Genomic DNA, 21,020 nt, shown 5'->3' on the forward strand with positions numbered 1-21,020 from the left:
TCCAGGCACCAAAATCTAATCAGTTCATCTCTGATGATGTCCCTCAAGCTGGACTGACAGACAGACAGATGGACAGACGGCCAACCCGAAAACATTTTCTCACAGATGCATAAAAACTATGTGTTTAAATGATATTTATTTATATAATAATAATAATAATATTGATTAAATATGTGTGTATTATAAATACATACAGAACATGTGGCAGATGGGTAAAAGATTGACCACGCAAATGTATATTTTACACAGAGGGTTTATTTAAGGGAAAATAGCATTAAGGAACACATCCTTTGTTTTGTTTTTGTTTAAATACAAGATTTACACATTTCCCCTCAGGCTTACAATTCAGATCTAAGGGACACAAAGCAACTGAAAATAAGTTAAAGGTTCTGATGGGCATAAATAAAGACAGCAGACTTAAACAAAACCTTTTGGCAAACACAACTACACAGGACACAGGATTGTCAGTAAAGAGTCTCACCAGAGTAATTATTCAAGGGCAAAACAGAATATCTCTTATTTTAGTTTATAATGGAGAAGATGTGCAAATAGAAACACAATACTGTGAACTGCTGAGAAGTATTTCACTCAGATGTACTGTACAACTTATGTAAAGTAAAACATGGTGGTATTACTAAAGTAGTGTGATAGAAATCTGAAACAAAGACATCTAAACACTTTTTTATTCAACACAACAATTAAGATAACTAAACTCAGTCAGTTGAATACAATTCCTTTACAATGACTTATATTGTGTGCTTCGGTCGATGTGATGAAATGGGCCCTTGCAGCCACCTGCTCTACATCAATGACACAACATTCAATGGTGTGATAGCTTCCTTCATGCGATTGTGAGCGGTTTGTCCTCTTCCATCCCAGCAGCCTGTTCTGCATTGTGGCTCTGCTCTTTTTCAACACTGAGCTGTGTCTGTGGTTTGTTGTGAGATGACTCCTGGCTCTCGCCTGGACAGTTCCGCACCAGAGATGGACTCAGACAGAGGAAGGACTGGTTGTCATGCGCATCCAGACCGGTCGTAGTCGTGACCACAGAATCGCTGAAGATGGTGTTGGAGAAGACAGAGTTGAACGTGAACGAGGAGCCAAGAAGTGACTCCTGCACTGGGGATTTGGGGCAGTCAACGACAAGCGCTGGGTCTCTGGGAGGTTTAAGAGGAGGAACTGGCTCAGATTCACTGTTTTTAGAGTCAGAGTGTGGTTGTCTATTTTTACTTGATGTTTCCTCTTGATTATTGCTCTCATCTAAAGCCTGGGCTTGGAGCGCGTTAGTCTTGATTGTCACCCTGGAGTCGCTGTTGACGCTGGAGCGTCGGGATGAGCCCTCTGCCGTGGATATTACACTGCTGGCCCGAGGGAGACTTTTAGGCGACTTAGGCCCTTTCAGCCGCCCCTCTTTCCCCAGAGGTGTGGAGAAGCAGTTGAGGCATCCAGACATCGAGGACGCCTTTCCCTGAACATACAACACTGTGATTGGTGAACAAGCTACGGCTCGGGTGGTGTCAACTTTGCTTGAGCTGGATTTAGAAATCATCCCACTGAACCCTGTGTTCATTTTGACTGTGCCCACTGAATCTGATGAGCGACGAATCACTTTTCCTCTTGACCCCTTCCGGATGCTCTTTGTGCCCCTGGTGAGCCAGAAGTCCTGTGAGAGCCCAACATCTTTCTGTCTCGGTGTAGCCTGGAGATCTGAACTCTGACTGCTGGTAATGGGCATGGTAGAAGCTTTGCCTTTGTGTTGGGGGGTGGAGGTATCGCTGGGTGGCTGGTAGGAGGAGGATGAACGGCGTGATGGGGCCTGCTGGATAGGGCTGCTGCCGTTTGACCACGGCTCATTCTCAAGACTCAGGCTGAATTCACCGCTGCTCTCACTGTGGGCTCGACTCTGGGCGCCATGCAGAGCTGGAAGCAGAGGACGAGGCTTTTGAAAGAGCCACAGTACAGTATATACCAATACCACATTTTCACTTCATGTCAACATCTGTCAATTGCATCACACACAGTATTATTAATGACCAATGAGGGGCAGCAGAGTCAAGCCTTGCATTAGCAGTTGTCGGCCTCTGTGCCGAGCAAAGAGATTAATATAAAACAAGGTCATGATTGCGATTTGATGGATTTACTCTAATTCCTGAGCTGGTATACATCTGTATGCTGGCTGAATCCTCTAAATGAGAGTCCACAGGGCTTTACCGTGATTCTGCAGCTCATCGTTGTCCTCAAATCCAAGTGGCACGGCGCTATCATTTGAATCCTTGTCTGCGGGGCAAAAATATGTGATCACTGAATGGATCTAAATGATGCTTCAACATTTTAAATGAAAAAAAAAGCACATGAAAAGAACTGCATTTGCTCTCCTCCCCTCTGCACTTTGCTCTAACATCGAACTAATGGAGATGACACCAAACAAAACAGTGGTTCATGGATGCCTCTACCTGTCTCCCAAAGCTCGGAAACATCCCGGACAGTGTCTTTGGTGCTGTGGAGACGGCCCGACGATGGTGGAGTGGTGGGATGGTGAATATGGAGAATGGACAAGATGGAGGTGGTGAGGGATGAGGTCAGTGAATCCTTCCTGTCCCGCTCCACATCAGCCGCTGACCCTCCCAGCTGCTTTGAGCCGTCTACCCACGAGGCTTTGGGAGAGGCCAGGCTGCTCAGGGCTGTATTGTTGGAGTGAGGAGTGGAAGAAGTGGTGAGGTGGATGAGGGAGGTGGTTGTCAGGTGAACAGGTCATGGAAGCTTTAGTATAAAGATGTCCTGCTTTCTCCACAGACATTGCAATAATCTAAAATTCTTGTTACATCTGCCAATGAGGTTGTTTATGTGTCTGTTAGTTGGCAGGATTATGCAATAATTACTCAACATTCTATTACAAAAGTTGGTATAATGATGGTATGGGTCTGGAAAGAATCTATTCCGTTTTAGTGCAGATCAAGATCAGGGGCTAATCCAAGATTTTTTTTTAACTTTCCTTAACATTTTTCTTGAGTGTGCACAATTTGATGCAGATCCTGATAAAAACTGGATGTAGTGAATCTAAATGTGGTTTTATAAGGAGACTGTTGGGCCTTGGCAGAGGTATATGCTTTCTTGCAGTTCCAGTGTTCTCCTGCAATGCAGTGTTTCTTCGACCTCCATTGTTCCAATAAAATATCCACATCTTTAGTAGATAGAGTCAGAGCTACAGGCTTACAAATGTGATACTTAATTCTATAACATCAGAAAAATGTTTTCAGTTAGTGTGGGGAAATGAGGTTGTATGGATGGACACATTATTAACACATGACCTCTGATTTAAACCTTGCCGATAATCCAACTTAAGCCAGTGTTACGTTAGCAGCAGTATGCCATGTGATGGATGGAAACAAATGGAGCATAGACTCTGCAGTATAATGAAGTTAGAGGCTAAATAAAAGGCTACAGACACTCGACCACAGTCTTTCTTACACATGGATCGACGGAAGATGGACTTGACTTTGTCTCTGTCCTTCAGCCTGTTCCTCATACGGGGAAACATTTTCACTGTGGCTTTTTTTTCATGGCAACAAACGGGCCACATGAACGGCAGGCAGAGAAGATGGGAGGGAGGTGATGGATGGGAGCCCAGAGACAGAGAGAGAGAGAGAGAGAGAGAGAGGGGGGGGAGTATGGGTAAGTTTGGGAGGGAAAAGACAAGGGATGGGAGGAATAAGGACGTATGGAGGGGTGTGAAGAAATACACAAAGACAAGTGAAAGACACAGGGAAGACGTTACTGCTGAGGAAAGTTTACACACATCATGCATCAGGAAGAATGACAGTTTGGACATGACACACAACATTTGTTTGCTTTTCAACACAATGAATACAATGCAACAACGACATGCTTTGCACACTGACCAGATCTTCACTTGGGACTAGCTTGGGATCTGATTTGTGTGTATTGACGGAAAAAGTATTTTAAAGTGATGAATATAGTTTTTGCTGTTCATTTTTTAATCTTTTGTTTTAAGATATTCCAAAAAATGCATCAGCGCAAAAACAAATTGATTTAAATATACATTCATTAAAACAATTTTCATCTCACTGAAAAATGCGGTGTGGGGGGGTGTCTTGTCCAAACTCTTTGAAGACAAGAGCTGGATCTTACATGAACATCCTCCTGAATCTTTGCTCCCAGGCTTGGATGATCTTACTCTGCGGTCTACTTCTGAAGCAGGGAAGGTGGGACTACTCTGATGAGGTTGTTTCTGTCAAGTCATTGAGAGATGATCTGGGGACAGAAGGTCACACTTACTGTTACGTTGGGGGGAGATGGCTTCACCCGCTGAGGTGCAGGCCGAGCCGCCAGAGCCATCTGAGCTGAGGAAGGAGCTGCCGTCGTGACAGGACAGGTGTGGCTCAACAACACCCGAGTGTGTGGGCATGGGGGGCTGCTCTAGACAGTGTTCCCGGCTATTGGACTTCATCAGCTTCTTTAGTTTCAGAGTTATCCAGTTTCCACGTCTGCGGAGGAGCAGAGATACAAGAAGAATAATGAAGAGTGAGACACAGAGGACATGCACAGCAGGAGCCAGGCTGGTCCAAAGAGAGAAACTTCTGGGCTCAGATGCACAAGCACCATACAGAGGTGGATTATACCAATTGATCTGAATGTTGAGGGAGATTATTCATAGTCACAGTCAGTAAGTAGTTAGTCATCAGTAATAATGGTAAGTAAAAAATGTGGTCAACAGTGTTACAGGAGACTTACCTGCGTGGGGGCGAAGGCTCATAAAACTTGTACCGGTCCATTATCTTTTCCTCCAGCTTCTCCTTCTGCCTCCTCAAATCATTAAGCTTGTCACTGAACAGAAACATGCAGAGAGAGAAAATAGATAGATCATCAATCATAACTTTGGGCCTGCTGTTGTGGTATTTTTGTGTGTTTTTCTGCCTGCACGATGAGCTTTTTAACAAAATAACATGATGTGCTGTAAATGTCTACAATAGATCAGATAGTATTTACATTATCTTGTCACTTTGTTGGTAATGATCTGCTTACATATACTGTCGCTCTTCAACATGAAACAGATCCTTGCTCTCCATTGTCTGCTCCAACAGTGTTTGATTCTGCAGCATCAATGTCTCGATCTGACTGAGCAGGTGACGATTCTCTTCCTCCAGGTTTCCCTTTACCTGGCTCAGCAGCTGAACATCACACAGATAAACATGCACAAATGGAACAGGCATACAAAACACCCAGGATTATGGGATTAGGGGCAGTTTGCCAGCATGACTGGCTGCGTGTCTGTACCTCACACTGGTTGTTGAGTTTTGTGGAGGTGATGTCCAGCTGCTGAAACTCCTTCTTGAGCTTGGAGAAGTCGGCCTCCAGCCATGTGTGCTCCAGCTTGGCCTCGTTCAGCTGGCTCTTGAGCTGCTTGTGATCGGCTGTCAGCAGCTCGTTGTCGTTGAGAAGCTGACGGTACGTCTGGTTCAGCCTTGAAAACAAAGAAGAACGCTGATGAAAGACTGCATGTGCTTTTATCAGAGTGACGTGTAGGGGAGTGTCAACAAATGTGAAAGATGGTATGTTAGGTAAGGTGTCCTGAGCTGTGTCCCAATTCAGGGGCCAACCGGCCGAACTAAAATGAGATCAACGTGAGGTCTGGTCTACAGGGGGCTTCCGTGATCAGCGTCCCCAGCTCGTCCAGCCCTCATTCCTGTTGCCCAGCAACAGAGCTGAAGTTGGACATGACAAGAAACATTTATTGACCCTTGTTTTTCCTAACATGTCTGATGCCCAAACTGTGGATGTCTCGTCACTTGCCAGTGCCATTATCTGTTGTTCATCACTGAAGTGCAATGATTCCTGGAATAAGTTTGGGGCCTGCAGGGGTCCACCTATTGGAGCCTATGTTTCTCAGGGATGAAAGGACACATTTGTCTCCACATTTCTCTGTCCCTTCAAGATGAGACAGTCTAGTCACGCCGCTGTAACTTGACTTCAAGTGCAGCCCCTGAATTGAGACACAGCTCAAGAGTTTGTGAAGTGTTCCTCCTCACCAGTCCTTCTCATCACGGAGCCTGCAACATTCAGCTGCAGTTGTCTTGTGCTGCTCCTTCTCAAGAGCTATCCTCATCTGCTCCTCCCTCAGGGCTTTCTCCATGTCTTCCAGCTTGGTTCTTTGTTGCAGCAGGCTATTGTGTCTAAATACACAATCAGTGCACACACACAACACACATATGAATCACAAGAATCACACGGGTCTCTTACCCCACGGGTTGACAATTCATAGACAGTGCCTCTCCCCACCTGTCCTGCAGGGTGCGGTGCTCCAGCTCCAGTGTGCGGTGAGCATTTTTCAGGCAGCCGTGTTTGCCCATCAGTGCCTCGTACTCCATGGCTTGCCGCTCATGCAGAGCGGCCAGCCGCTCGTGATCTCGTAGTAGCTGCTCGTGAACACCCCGCTGCTCTTCGCGTTCCCGTATTGCACTGTCCCGTTCGCTTTCTGTCCCTGACTGCTGCTGCTGCAGCTGAGCATTCTGGGCCATGAGGGAGGCACTCTGCGAGTTCAGTGTAGATTTCTCCACCTGGAGCAGAAGGACGTAAAGTCGATCAGTAGTTAATGTTGCATGAATAACTTGAATGTGCTTTTTATGTACAGGCTTAACAGAAAAATTAGAACTACTGTATTTCAGAAATATTATTGATTTCAATAAAACACAGAACAGCAGTAATGGTACCTGCAGGTTAGCATTGTGTGTCTGCAGGGCTGTGTTGTTCTCCTGCAGTGAGGCAGCCTGCCTCTGCAGGGCAAGGATCTGAGCCTGCTGGCTGACACACTGACTCTCCAGCTGCTTTAGTTGGGCCTGCATCGCCTGGCGCTCTGCCTCCAGTGTCGCATTCTGGAGAGGAGAGGGGGAGGAAGGAGAGGAGAGGGGAGGGCAGAGGAGGAGAGTTTTAAATAGACAGTACAACTTTATAAATCTTTTGTTCTACAGAGGCCCTTCTTTGGGATATATCCATATTAAACATACAATAAGTAACTTCTGCCTCTAGGGGTCACTCAATCAAAACAGTAACAGGAGACCTAGTTTTATGATGATGTGAAGCAGCGTGGGATCATGGGAGATGTCTCCACCACCATTGCTGATGAAAATGTACTTGATACAACTCAAGTGCAAATCAAGTTCATGGATGAAATGATGACAATGAATAATTGTGATCCAATATGAGTGACCAATACAAACAGCTGACTGGTGAACTGTCTAGCATTGTGTGCTAGTTGTTTGAGGTTATAGCAGATATGGACAAACCATGGGTAAAGCCAATATGATCCAATTAAAAGGTGACTAAAATGAAATGTCAGGTTAACTTGAATAAATTGGGGGTTATGTGGGTGTGAACATGGTTAGAAACCTTTTGTGCACAATTATACCATATGTTATGTTATATTATGTTTTTATATATTCTATATTTAATTGAGGCCTTTGACTTACATTCCTCTCCACTTCGATGAGACGGTCTTTGAGCTTCAGCAGTTCCCTGGTGGCCTCCTGGTTTTCACGCAGCCATTCACTCATCGCTTTGCCCGTCTCTGTCGGAGGGGTGGAGCTCGATGGCGTCCACTCCTCCTGCCTCTGCTGCAGAGCCTCACAGCTCAGCCTCACCTGTGTGATGGAGAGCAGTCACAACACCTGGATCCGTAACAAAGTATCATGTATATTTTCTCAGGAGGCCTGGTGGCTTACAGTCCTGAGCTCCTGGCGCAGCTGCTGGTTCAGGGTGGACGATTCCTGCAGACGAGCCTCCAGAGTGGCCATCTTGTCCTCTTTGATCTGCAGTGATTGTTTCAACGACGACTCCAGCTCCGACTCCAGCATCTTGAACCTGCTGAAGAGAGAGAGAGGGAGTTTGGCATTACAACACCACACTTTTCTGATCACATTCTCTTTAAAGGTTGCAGGATGGAAGGATAGAGTTCAGTATGTGAGCACCTGTTGTCTGGTGTTTCAGCCTGATGTAGACTCTCCTCCTGGTTCAGGATCTTCATCTCCATCTCATGGCTCAGTCGCTCCAGTTCATTGTCCCTCTGCTGGGTCTTCAGCTTCTCACTCACCAGCTCCTAAAGAAAGACAGTATACATTGACATAATATACTTGGTGTTGTCAAATTATGGGATTATATATGGAATTTAACATACAAAACAAATGTAATTTGATTGCTCTGGAGAAGGCTTTTTTTGTGCTCCTGTTCATATTAGGACATAAACTAAATGAAAATGGAAAAGGATGATTTCCAAACATCTGACCGAGTTACTGTAAATGATTATAGGGAGCAAAGAAACATATTATGTGGTTTTGTCAGCACGACTGCGCAAAAATTACTGAATGGATTTACACAACACTTGGTGGAAGGATGTGGAATGGGTCAGGGAAGACCCAAGACAACTCCAGAGTGAATCTGGATCAGGGGATGGATTAACATTGTGAGATTTTCAATTTTCACAGATTTCTCAGGAAATAATCAGGTGAAGTTTGATTGAATTTAACGTCCACTCTAGTTGATGCTGTTGCTGTTACTACCAACTCATAACATGACCCTTCCCCTGGGAACCTGATTTAATCAAATTTTAAACCACAATGTTAATCAGAAAGTGAAAGGGAAAAGACAAGCTGTATTTATGATGCAATTCAGTGCAGTCACCCCCCTAGCAGTCATAAGTTTGGTTTCATATGAGGGTAGGCTTTTTTTTAGCGACTGTTCAGTAATAAATAAGGATATAAATCTGTAACTTTAACTTTACATGTATCTTTAATATCTTCAGAACTACACCAAAACAAATATGACCTATTTGATGCGACTTTAAGGAGACTGTTGGGTATGTGCTCTGCTGAGTGCCATCCTAGTGTTTGTAGTTAGCTTGTGATCAGCTATATGTTGGGTGGAGTGTGTAAACATATGCACCCTGCAGCTATTAAAAAGAGAAACTGTGCATTATCAGTGAAATGTCATTCAGTCAGTGTCAGGGAGACAGCATGGACGTCCCGCCCTCACCTCTCTGAGTGTGGCCAGCGTCCTCTGGTCGATAGCTGCCTGCTTGGTCAGTTCCCTGTTGTCTCTCTCCAGGCCTTTGACCCTCTCAGCAGTCTCCCTCAACCCCTCCACCTCCTTCACCAGAAAACGCATCTCCCTCTCCAGGCTGGCCATGCAGACGTTACTGCTGTCCAAGTTGGCTTCCTGGATCTCAGCCTGACACAGAGGAAGCAGTTTGTTCACTCAGATGCAATGCAGGCATAATCCTACCCTAGATGAGCAGCTGACACTTTCTTGCTCCTAGAGAACAACCTGCTGGCGGAGGCGTCGATTCTCCTTCTCCAGCTGCCTCTTGTCTTTCTCCAGGGCTGTGGTCTCTTGCTCCAGACTCTGCTTCTCGGTTTCCAGTTGCTCGAGGCGTCTCGCGGAGATCCGAAGTTCCTCTAAGGTGGCCTGCAGACTCTGGTTCTCTGCCTCCAGCTCCTGAACCTCTGCCTCCAGACGCTGAACTTTACGGTCTAAGGAGATCGATTGTGGTGGAAGAAATAAATGAATTAGTAATTGTTTCATGGAACTATGAATATATAATTCTTATTTGATTTACAATTTGTACCAGTGTTATCAAGAGAAGTCTGCAGCTGCTGATTAACTGAGTCCAGGACCTTGCACTTGGCCTCGAGCCGCTGTGTGTGCTTGGTGGCATAGGACGGCCGCGCTGGCAGCCCTGTGAAGATGCTGTCGTGGCAGGGACTGCTGCTCTTCGAGCCAGGGGAGTGATCTCGTGATCCCACAAAACAATGGAGCCTATTGTGAATGTTTTCTAAAACTTCCAGATCAGACATCAGGTCTTTGAAATCTCCTCTGCCTAGCTCCTCTAGTTGTCCCTTCTCTTGAATGTGACGCTCTGGGTCGTCTGCGAGGATGATCCCACTCTGGACTTCCTCCAGCTCTACTGTGTCTGCTTGTTGATGGGAGTGTGAATCTCCATTCAGAATCTTCTGTGGTGCCGTGCTCAGTGGAAATATACTAGTGTGGTTTTGTGTATTTGAGCAGGACGTTTGAGACCCTGAGGGCTCGTCTGTTGATGGGGTCCAGTTGTCGACGACCCGGTCACACTCACGGAGGTGGCTTTGTTTGGGACGCAGGCTGTTGCCGGTAGAGGCACCTATCAGTTCCTCTATGGTCCTCAGAAGACTTTGGTTCTCCTTCTCCAGCTTCAGCATCTGACTGCGGGTCCTCTCACTCACCTCCACACTCAGCGTCTGTTGGCCTGTGGACAAAACACATTGTGTGAATTAAACCTTTGTCCAAGGAAGGAGAGAACTGGAGATAAACAGAATGAAAGGCTACTAGTAAACATTACTACTGTTACTACTAAGATGTAGTTTGGTTTTGGGGGGAATATTATTTATGGGAATATTCCATGGTGCACTTTTTGTACTCACGCACAATTCCTTAGAGTTATTTTTTATTTCTAAATAACAGATTATGATTCTGTATGTATATAAAAACGAAAATCATATTTGCTGGAAAGTATTCCAAAGACTTCTTCCTGAAAATTAAATAAATAAAAAAATGAAATTGGTATAAAGGTCAGCTCTGTGTGAGAGAATGTGCTTGTTTTGACCCAGGGTTGGAGTTTTTAAGTATGTAAAAATATCAAATAATTGAGAGCATGCACACAATTACAAAATGTATTTTTTTTTACTTTCTTTAACATTGCAAGCTTTTCAACATTTTGAAATCAGACATGTTTAGCGGACTGATATTCATGAGTGTGTGCATATGCCCTTCTAAGTGCCATTCTAGTTAATGTAATCTGCCATTAGTAACATTAACACTAGTTATCACCTTGGGCGTTGTCAGTGGTCTTGGAGAGCTGCTCTAACTCCCAGCCCAGGTGCTGAGACTCCTCCATGCTTCTCCTCTGAGCCAAACACAGGGTCAGGTTCTCCTCCTGCAGCTCCTCAATGCGCCTCCGATCAGCCTCCCTCTCCTGGAGTGAGAGTATTAACTTATCAGGACAGGATGTATCAGGAACACAGAATGATCATTCAAAGAGGACGTGAGGGCCGAATGCTGAGTTCTAGATGTTTGTTATTATATTGTCACTTGTTGTCCTTTGAGGAAAGAGGCTGTAAGGGAAATGTTACATGTTGATCATGCAGAATGTACTCATGTTCATTTCCTCTGTGATTGATCATGATTGAATCTTTACAATGTAACCTTGATCATGCTGAATCCTGTGCACCTGATTGAATCTTGACCTGATTGCCTCAACTAAGGCATTGTTGCCCTGATGTCATCAGAAGATCCTGACCTTTTGCTCAGAAACAACCTCAACCAGAGGGGGAGGAACGATCCAAATGTATAAAGAGAAAGAACAGCTTCCCATCGGTGTGCATATGACAAACTAACCCTTGTCTTGTGTACCATGCTCTGAGCATTAAAGTGTGACAATACTGTAAGAGATTTTTGTCTCGTTCCTCGTTGTCAGAGTGGGATTGCAGAATTGCCACGACAAGGCTTAATTCAAGGCAACACAAAGGTAACAAAGGAGACATCTCCTCGAGTGTTGACGTCTGACCTGTTCCATATCATGAACCTGGGCCTTCAGCATCAGACTGTGTTTCTCCAGCTGGTGGATTTTATCGGAGCGTGCCCTCCAGCCTGCCAACTGATCCTCCAGCACCTCTTTGGTCTCCTGTAGCACCCTGTTATCCTCCTTAAGCTCCTGAAATATACACATACAAAAAAAGCACCTTTGGTTCTGAGCATAAAAAATCTAAATACATTTCTTACCATGACCTGGTACAACATTAATCAGTCTGAGTTTACCTCCACTTTGGCCTTGTGGAACTCCATCTTGTGCAGTTGCTCTCTGTAACGTCCCACTTCGCTCTCCAGCTTATCCGCCTTGATGGCTCTCTCTCTCAGGGCGTCCAGCTCATCCCGATAGGTGCGGGCTGCTCGCGCCTCCACAAGCAGCAGGGAGTTCTGGTGGAGGTTCAGTCAGAGGAATGATTTATAGCAAGAGCTGAAAGTAAATGTGGCTCTGCTATGTTGAGTAGTCTTTACTGTGGGAAACCCTTCTGACCTGACTGGGATTCATCGAGTGTCTGTCTCTATTTAAAGATGCACTAATCAATATATTTATACAAACACTGGATCAAGTGACTACATCTATATAAATATGGGGAAGTGACAGAACAGAGAGTTATCACCTGGAACATTCAGTGTCTTTTAGCTTGCTGTTTTGGTTTTATAGATTTACTGTTGCAGTTCAGTTTTGAATTGCAGCAAGGAATTTCTTTTAATTGCAAAAAACCTTTAAAAAAATATAACACCCTTTAAAGTACAAGTTGCATTCTCCCATTCATGCACACACTCATACTTATTGCCACTTTGAAATGCAGTGGAGTAGCCAGGGATCGAACCACCAACCTTATGGTTGGATGACCCTGTTGACCTCCTGAGCCACAGCGTTGGCATAATTCACCAGCTGGTCAGTAAGATAATATTTCGAATAAATGACATTGTGTCTGGTGGGTGTATACATAGGCATTTGTATGGTAGCACATTTTCTGTTTGCTAGTTTGTGAGCTAGTTCAGCTGCTCCCCAAGTGACCAAATGATTAATGGTGCTTTAATTTAAATGAGATATTTCACATATAAACCACAGTGACTTGGGTGCAGCAAACCTCAGCCACAGGGCTTAAACTGTGAATACACACTGAGATCTCCTGTTCAGACAAATCTATATGAGCTTTACTGAGAGTTCAGTGGCTTAAATTTGCAGCTATTAAGCACTCTGCAGCAAAGTATGGTGTGAATGAATCTGTATTTAAGCTGCTGTGGAGTCAGGAGGTCATTGTGTGTCATCATCGCAAGGAGCTGCAACTTATTCTTTGTCTTGTCTGCCTTCAAACCTCCTGCTGGATCCTCTTCAGCTCCGACTCCATGTTCTCCAGCTCATGTCGACAGTCCAGCATCTGCTCACTCTTTTCCTCTCTGGTGGGATCAGGCATGCAAAGGAGAGGGACACACACAGTGAGCGGGTTAGTGCACACTACTTCCTGCAATAGATTTATAGATATAAAAAAAAGTGCTAAAAATGGCTAGATGGAGAAAGCACACATGCATTTCACATTTCAATTACTCCTGCAAGACAACAACATGTGTTACAACAAGATCCTTCTCCGTAAACCCCATTTCATTTAATTTAATACCACAATGTTAATCAGAAACTAATGCTATCAGAAAGCTATTGCATACTCAGATGTGTACAGTATATGTATAATAAGTAGTTGTATAAGCACAGGGCCATTCAAAGGGACAAAGTCCAGCCATACTTGATGCTTTAACTGATATTGTGTTTGCTCAGAGGCAACAGTGTGTGACTCTGAGCATCACGACAAGAGAGGACAATACAGCAGAGAAGATGGGGATGGAGGGCAAAGATGGACCGGGGATCTTGATCAGATCATGGGTTAGAGAGTGCGTGTGTGTGTGTGCAGCATTTGCAGAAACGCAGAGGCAATGTGGGTCAGTGTTAGTGCACAACCATGGAACCTGCCAAGCCAGCAGTAATGTGGGCCAAGCTCCCCGGGGCTTCTCTTATCCTGTAGTATCTCTCACTCTCGCTCTCTGCCTCTCATTCACTCTGTGCTGGCATGTCCCCAGAGGACAGGCCACCTCTTCAGCAATAACCACTCACAAGAGAAACTCACACCATCACCAACAGTCAACATTTCACCCAACGAAAGACAATTCTGGACAAAAAATAGAATTGCCGGTGAATTGCTTATTGTGTTTTTTCATTGTTTTTCTTTCTTTTCTACTTGTTACTCACAGTTCTTGTCTGAGTCGTCTGATCTTGGCCTTGGAGTCAGCCAGCTCCACCGCCAGGTGCTGCTGGGACCCCGCCTGCTGCTGCTGCTGAATGCTGGGAGAGTAACTGCCGGACATTGGGCTGGAGGGGCTACCGAGCAAGCTAAACACGCCTTCCTTCTCCTGCATCAGCTCTGCTATAGTCTGCATAGAGGAAGCGAAGATATACACATGGCATATACTGTAAATCAATGACCAGTTTCTAATATATATCTGTGCATTACAAATGAATGTGCAAAACTCAAAACATCAAATATGGGTACCTCCAGGTTGGCATCCCTCTGGTCCAGCAGGTGTCGGAGGTGCGTGGCCATGTTCCTTGCTACGGCCTCCATCTCATCTGGGTTAATTTCACTAGACTCCAACCACTGCAGATCTAGCACGTTCTCCTGACTGTGGGTCAACTAGTCGGGGGCAGAGAGATTTGATATGAACACACAGTGGCATGTTTCCTTTTAATATATTCAACCTGCTGGGACGTCACTGCTGCAAAACCAGTCCACAGTGTTCTTTATTATCCCACACTCCCGCCCAACAACACACAAACTGATTTACTGTAAATACCTCCTGAATGTGTGCAGCTATCGCAGCTTTTGTGACGAAGTCAAGCGTCTGGATCCTCTCGATGTATTCGTCTTTCCTCTCACACTGAAAATAAACATGGAAATGTATTGGAACACTTAGATTGTCAGTAAATTAGCTTTTGTTTTGTCTTCAATGTGTGAAAAAAAGGCTGATATACAAACAAACTGGACGAAATGTGTTTCCAGACTGATCTTAAATGTCAGAAAGTGTTGGTTACCTGGACTGCACATCCCAGCAGCAACAACAAGAGCTTCTTCATTTCCTCCAGACTTTGTTCTGTGGAGAGTAAAAAAAAAGTTCATTGTGTGAAATAAAATCAGACTTAAGTCATGAGAGCTGCTGGCATGGATTTGAATTGACCAGAGCGCTGGCTGGTGAATGTGGGTCATCACTTGCCAAAGCCTAACCATCACAAGCCAGCGTGGTGATCAGGCTGATCGCGTGCAACAGAACTCAAATTGTATCAGAAAGAGCTGAAGCTGAAATACTGAAACTATTTTCCAGGTGATCAGTTTCATCACTTTGTAGAAACAAAAAAGTTATACATCATTTTGTTTCCTAGATAATTACATTTACTCTAGTCTGTTGCTTTTTGTCTCACTGAAAAGCTTTTTTTCATATTTCAAATGGACATATAATGTTCAATTTATCTCCTGATTGTAAATAAATCATTTGAAATCAATGCATGTTGTAATGAGTATTGACAAATCATATACTGAGTTTGCAGTTGCCATAAAGAGGAGAGATAAGAAACACTTTAAAGGAGCATACCACAGTAAGGAGTCCTGCCAAGCAGCAGCACATTTGGCAGAGGAATCATGATTAACTGTCTCAGATTATCCTGCAAAAAAAGAGAGAAACAGAAAGAGACGAGGGAAATGGGTCGGGAAAAAGGAAGATAAGCACATTTTGGTCAAACTGAGCAAAGTAAAACATTTCTCTTTTCCTGGGCTCCAGCCAAAGTGCCTGAAAGGACAGGAGTGTATGTATGTACAGCACATAGCAGCTGCTCCAAACATGTATAGAGGCACAGCCAACAAATGAACGGGTGCTCTGAATGGGTGGGTGACGGAGCCAGTTTCCTTGGTGCAGTGGTAAAATCCACCAAAACTGTTTGGTTGCAACCATGTTTGAAGCTTTAAGAGGCTCTTTGTGTTAATGCATGTGTGTGGTGTCATCACTTAGACTGTGATGCACTGCAGACATCCTCAACCAACAGTCGTGTCTTACAGAGACCGACACTAGAACTGGAGAAGTGTAACTGTCTGGTCACAGAGCTTAAAACCTCCTCATCTTTCCCAAGCTTATGTTTGAGTTAAGAGTGTGGAGCTGAGAGTAAGTCTGTGGTCTTTAGAGGTATTATAGAATAGGGATTATAGGAAATGGCATCTTAAAATAATACCAGTATGCACCTTTAAATATATCAGGGATACACAGACTTGCAGTAGATTTCGGATTTAAAAGTTTCTGTGATTCACTTCTGATCTGCAAAGAAAATCTTTTGTCTTTTGTTTTAGCAAATACTAGCATGATAAAGTGCCAAAACAAAATGTGGTTAATTCAACCACTGCCTTTTCTCTGCAGCATTGTTTTCCAACAGCTGACTTATTTATTTATTTCAATACGAAGATCAGCAGTGTTAACATTGGAGTTAATTTTCCATTTGCCTCTGACTTATAAGGAATCAGGCAGTGGTGGATGTAGGATTTTTCTAAATCAGGGGCCATAAAGGGGCCTCAATTTACATAGAAGGCCCAATTATAAGTCCCACAAACATTCACAATAATCTGAATAATTTAACTCATTCCTTGCTTATTGTTACCTCTATAGCTTTGAGCAAAGCCACACATCATATACTGAAAATTGTTCCTTGTTAAAGCGCAGTGTTCTTCAAAAAAACTTAAAATTCTTCACTAATTGTCACTTTTTATTATTGTTTGTATTGTTGGTAAGTGACTAGTTGCCATCGCTCCATCCGCCTTAAATTACACCCGACGATAACATTATAATAACAACGTTATCCATAATAACTTGGGTTGGTCAGTCTGTCTGTTTGTCTTTCTGTCTGTTATTCTGTCCGTTTGTCTGTCTTTCATCCATCTTTCTGTCTGTCTGTTTGTCATCCATCTTTCTGTCTGTTACTCTGTCTGTCTGTCATCCATCTTTCTGTGTCTCTCTCTGTCTCTCTGTCTGTGTTTGTCTCTCTGCGGTGCTCTACCCTGGCTGCTGTGCAGATTACACAGATGTTTACACGGCTGATATTTAGGCCATGCATCTTAAGAAGAACTAGTTGATCTGCTGGGACACGAGTGCCACCGACTTCCCCGGCGTGCGCATGTGTGATCCGATGTGTGCGTGTGGCAAAGTTGAGGTCGAAACATCTAAATCGAATGTTCCGATATCGTAATCCGACATGGAAAGATTAGCAGCCCTGTATCTTGGGTGTGTTATATTACACTTTAGATATGGCTGAGAAAAACCAGACGGGGAGAACGTCCAAAACTCACCAGATAAAATTTCTTGATTTGCTGGACGAGAAAGTTCAGGTTGTGGATCCTCAGACTGGGATCCCTGCTCACATTGTTTGCACCCTGGGGAGTAGCTGAAGGGTTTCTGAAGATGGGACACAATATGAAGACATTTAACTTGACATTTCTGCTAAAAAACACACACACACACATAAATGGTTGTCAGTGGAATAGGGTGAAAGGAAGCTGGCACAAGTCTTGGCACAGACGTCACTGTGAGAACATGTATGAGTTCTCTGTTCATTTCTAACTTTAGCCTGAGTGACGTCATTCCTTTAAGACTCCAAACAGGAGTGTTGCTGAGTCGAATGGGACTTTTCACTCCAAAGAAATGCTTCAGATGGATTTTCAGCCTGTTGGCTATAGAGCCCACTGCACACTGGGCTAGAGCCATCACATACTGAAGCTGAAGATCAGCATTCATGGGCCTCTGTGGAAATATATGGGTCAGACTCCAGCTTGTTGCTCAGGAAAGGAGATCTACAGCATGTAAGGCTTTAAAAAATGCTTTGAAAAGACCATTTAACTGCTCTTTTACAACTGTTTTTTATGTATCGTTGTCTTTGGCGGTATGGTTTATTTTTACTATTGATCACTATTGCTCAGGAGTTGATACAAAATTGACCCCTCTGCCACCCATATATAGAAAGACAGATACTTGATTGATTCCAAAGTAAATTTAGGCATCCAGTAGCTTCAAACACACATAGAGGGCATGACAAACATTTCAGAAATCATGGAGGTAAAGTAAAAGATTGTGAAAATGGTCAATAAATTGTCATATAAAAGAAAATATTGAAAAATGTAAACTCAAACAAGATCCAACTATGCAGAGTATGGGTGTTTGTTTCTGTGGAGGCTGTGCAAATAGTCGAATAGTCGAAATTGTCAATTATTATATAAAAAATGATAAATGTCCTCACAACACTCACACTTGCATGCATGTGAATGTATCACTTGTCCTCCTCACATAAACTTTGTTGTTTTTTATTTTTATTGAGATATACATGTTCATTTGGAGACACTCATAGGTAGTCATATAATATTTCTGTACTAGATTAAAAAAAAATCTATCCAGATAGCATACAGATGTGGGCGACTTCAGGCAATGAAGTGGCACTTCTGGTCTTCTTGTGGCCCAAAGAAAATGGATGTGAGCCTAAAGTGGCCCACTTGTAAAATAGTAAATGTGGCCAAAATATCCCAAAACAAATGTGGGTCTCTTTGGGCAAACATGAGGTGCTACAGGTAAAGTGTAATCTGGAGGTGAACCTAAAGTGGCCCATGTGGTAAATGGTGATTATGGCTCAAAACAAATTTGGGCCACCCACCTTTGGTTCACATGCGGTATTGCTGTGGTTTAGGCTTCTTGTGGCCCAGATCTGGCAAACAGGAGCAGACCACTGCAAGTGTCATCATCCCACACACTATTTGGGACGGATGACAATTCAATGTGGGCCAAATATGGGCCAAAAATATTTGACTAAAGATCTAAGTGAAAGCCTGCATACAGAGAGATGTATATAGCTGATATATGATGTAGCTGCCCTGTTCATCTACTTTTCAGTCGGCCTGTCTCTGGAGCTGTTTGTCCGTTTTGCCCTCCCCATCTGTGTCCCATTGAACAGCAGCACCGAGGCCCTTAATCCCAAAGGGTCTCCCAATCCAGGAGATTATCCCGCCTCTTCCCCCCTCCCCTCGGCACAGCATTGTTTTGCAGTTCTAGCTGGTTACTGTGACCCAGGGGGGATAAGTGGGATGAATGGATACTACAGACTTGGGGTGGCTAGACGGCGTTATCCACAAGTGCTTTGGATCATCAGTTTCTTTTAACCCTTTTTTTGCAACTGTTCAATTTCAGTTAGGATTTGACCACCAACATCTGAAGTGTGAATCCACCACAACTTTAAGGCTGAAACCAGGGGGTCTCCATTTATCTGCTCATGTCTTAGATGCAACTGCAAACTGCCAGATGAACATGAGTTGGTGCTTGTTTATGGTGAACAGAACATAAGGCCAATCATAATCTCTTAAGTAGCATCTTGACATTATGATGTCCCCCATGTCCACATTCCTCACCGAAGACTGTTTCTACAATGTTTATGCAAATTCTGACATTTTTTGGGGAAAAACTTAAACCTGTAAGCCATGAGGAAGTTGCGTTTAAAGACTGCAGCAGACGACAAAGATCCTCTTCATCACCAAAGAAGTGACAAAGCCGGTACTGTTGGAGTCTGGATAAGAATATTTGCAGACGCTTGATTCTGTATCAGTTGCTGCCACAGAAGAAGATGAAGAAGAAACCCAACCATCATCATCATCAAAATGAAAACAACTTACTTTGATGATGTTGATTTGAACCATGCACACTTTTATGTGTCCATCCAAACCTCACTGTTAATCATAACTTCATGACAGATGTTACTCCAAGGCTGTAACAGCCAGCAGCTTCAAAACACCAGCTACTAATCTGAAATATCCATCTGGACTCTCTTCATCACAACCGAGACTGGAAAATGTGACAAGGCTGTCAACAATTTCCCAACTTGGATGAATAAATTTCATCTATTCTATTCTAGAACAAAAACTGACGTGAGGGGACTCGCTGAAATCAAAGCAACGACTTACATTTGGGTCATTATGTCATTCAAAAAGACACCGTCCAGTAATTCAGAGAAGTCCAGATACATGCCCCCATCATTTGGCACAAAGGTCTTCACCTGTGGCGACAGAAAATACAGATGATAGGGAGACTTCACAGTTTCTAAGCAGGTAAAGAGAGGTTTTCTGATTTGACTTACCCAGGTGACAAGTGGGCTGAGCATGAACTGGTCCAGACAGGGCAGAAACACTCCACTCTCCATCCTGGCTGAGGTTTGTGGCTGATGAGCCTCAACAGATCATCCACTGAGAGCCAGCAGGGAGCTACATGTTCCTCCACAGTGAGTCAGTGTTGCACCATTCAACTCGTCCCGTCCATCTCTGTTCAACTAGAGTTGAACATAGTTCCACTGCGGATTTAGCCTGTCTGCGTTTCTACGGACAGATTCCTCCTGCAGCTTCACCCATGGGATGTGTCAGTTTAACCGGCGTCGTGTCGATGCTCACGCAAAATCTCACCCGCATTTTGTCCCGCAAAACAACGCACAGCCTCCACACACACTCACACACTCATCCTCCTTGGTCCTCTGCTGCAAAGGCATCCGCTCCTCCTCCTCCTCCTCCTCCTCCTCTGCTCGTCACAGAAACACTCCGCACTGATGTGAGTTTTATTACGAGTCCAGCTCGTTGTTCTAGTAGTTTTGAATCCACTGCAGCAAAAGAGCCGTAATATGTTACCATGACGACGGTGCCCCCACCCCAACCTGCCACTGTCCAGTTCTTTATTTAATTTTATATTGAATTGTATTGTATTCTAGTTAATTTGTTCAAACCTCAGACATCCACTGAATTTAATTCTAATTTCCTAAATATTAAGGTGATTGTTGCCTTATGAGTTTACAAAGACAGATTTTCTCTTGTATTAATCATTTGTATCATAAAATGTGAACCCTATTCTCCACAGTTATCACTGATCCTCTGAATACAAAAGCTGCAGCTTCACACTCATATTCAACCTGGAGCCTCAGGGAGACTGTGATGGTACAACAGCATCACCCTGTGTTGAAGACTGGGACCACATCTCCCACAGATTTATGTTAAAAAAAATACTTTACGGTACTCTTACATCAATAGTGTAAGTGTACGTTTAAAGGACGATAGATTGGTAACATTATGAATTGATGATAAATAACAATAATATAAACAGCCAAATATACAGTTGACTCTATAGTCCACATGTTTTAAATGAAAGAAGTGAAATCCTGTAGAGTTCATGGATGGAAAGTAGCTTTACCTGAGTAAAACTTTGAGATACTTGTACTATTTTATATTACCTTTACTTATTTTTTTCTAACAGCTTGTTAGTGGTTTTAATGAAAGGGAAACATGAACAAT

The 21,020-nt window shown here is 43.7% G+C and overlaps 1 protein-coding gene across 5 annotated transcripts; it reads right to left on the bottom strand.

The window, feature by feature from the left end:
- Positions 1-235: 235 nt before the first annotated feature.
- Positions 236-20,244, bottom strand: LOC109627272 (girdin-like). Of its 5 annotated transcripts, none has more exons than XM_069530651.1 (29): positions 19,826-20,244; positions 19,653-19,744; positions 17,004-17,109; positions 15,268-15,337; positions 14,714-14,772; positions 14,476-14,559; positions 14,175-14,315; positions 13,874-14,055; positions 12,951-13,032; positions 11,860-12,018; positions 11,609-11,755; positions 10,873-11,017; positions 9,635-10,291; positions 9,334-9,539; positions 9,043-9,237; positions 7,983-8,110; positions 7,737-7,875; positions 7,485-7,655; positions 6,729-6,890; positions 6,298-6,575; positions 6,048-6,191; positions 5,296-5,482; positions 5,044-5,189; positions 4,753-4,845; positions 4,297-4,505; positions 3,469-3,549; positions 2,454-2,681; positions 2,212-2,277; positions 236-1,920 (listed from the first exon to the last, which is right to left on the bottom strand). In XM_069530651.1, the coding sequence occupies exons 1-29, from the start codon at positions 19,886-19,888 to the stop codon at positions 842-844; spliced, it is 5,499 nt and encodes a 1,832-aa protein (XP_069386752.1). In that variant the 5' UTR covers positions 19,889-20,244; the 3' UTR covers positions 236-841. The 5 variants fall into 5 exon arrangements, with proteins under 5 accessions (XP_069386752.1, XP_019939311.2, XP_069386753.1 ...); XM_020083752.2 differs by having other exon boundaries at positions 7,737-7,878; positions 19,826-20,243; XM_069530652.1 differs by lacking the exon at positions 3,469-3,549 and having other exon boundaries at positions 7,737-7,878; positions 19,826-20,243.
- Positions 20,245-21,020: the final 776 nt, after the last annotated feature.

The sequence above is a fragment of the Paralichthys olivaceus genome, chromosome 8, assembly GCF_024713975.1.
Source record: "Paralichthys olivaceus isolate ysfri-2021 chromosome 8, ASM2471397v2, whole genome shotgun sequence".
In the NCBI taxonomy this organism is placed as follows: Eukaryota; Metazoa; Chordata; class Actinopteri; order Pleuronectiformes; family Paralichthyidae; genus Paralichthys; species Paralichthys olivaceus.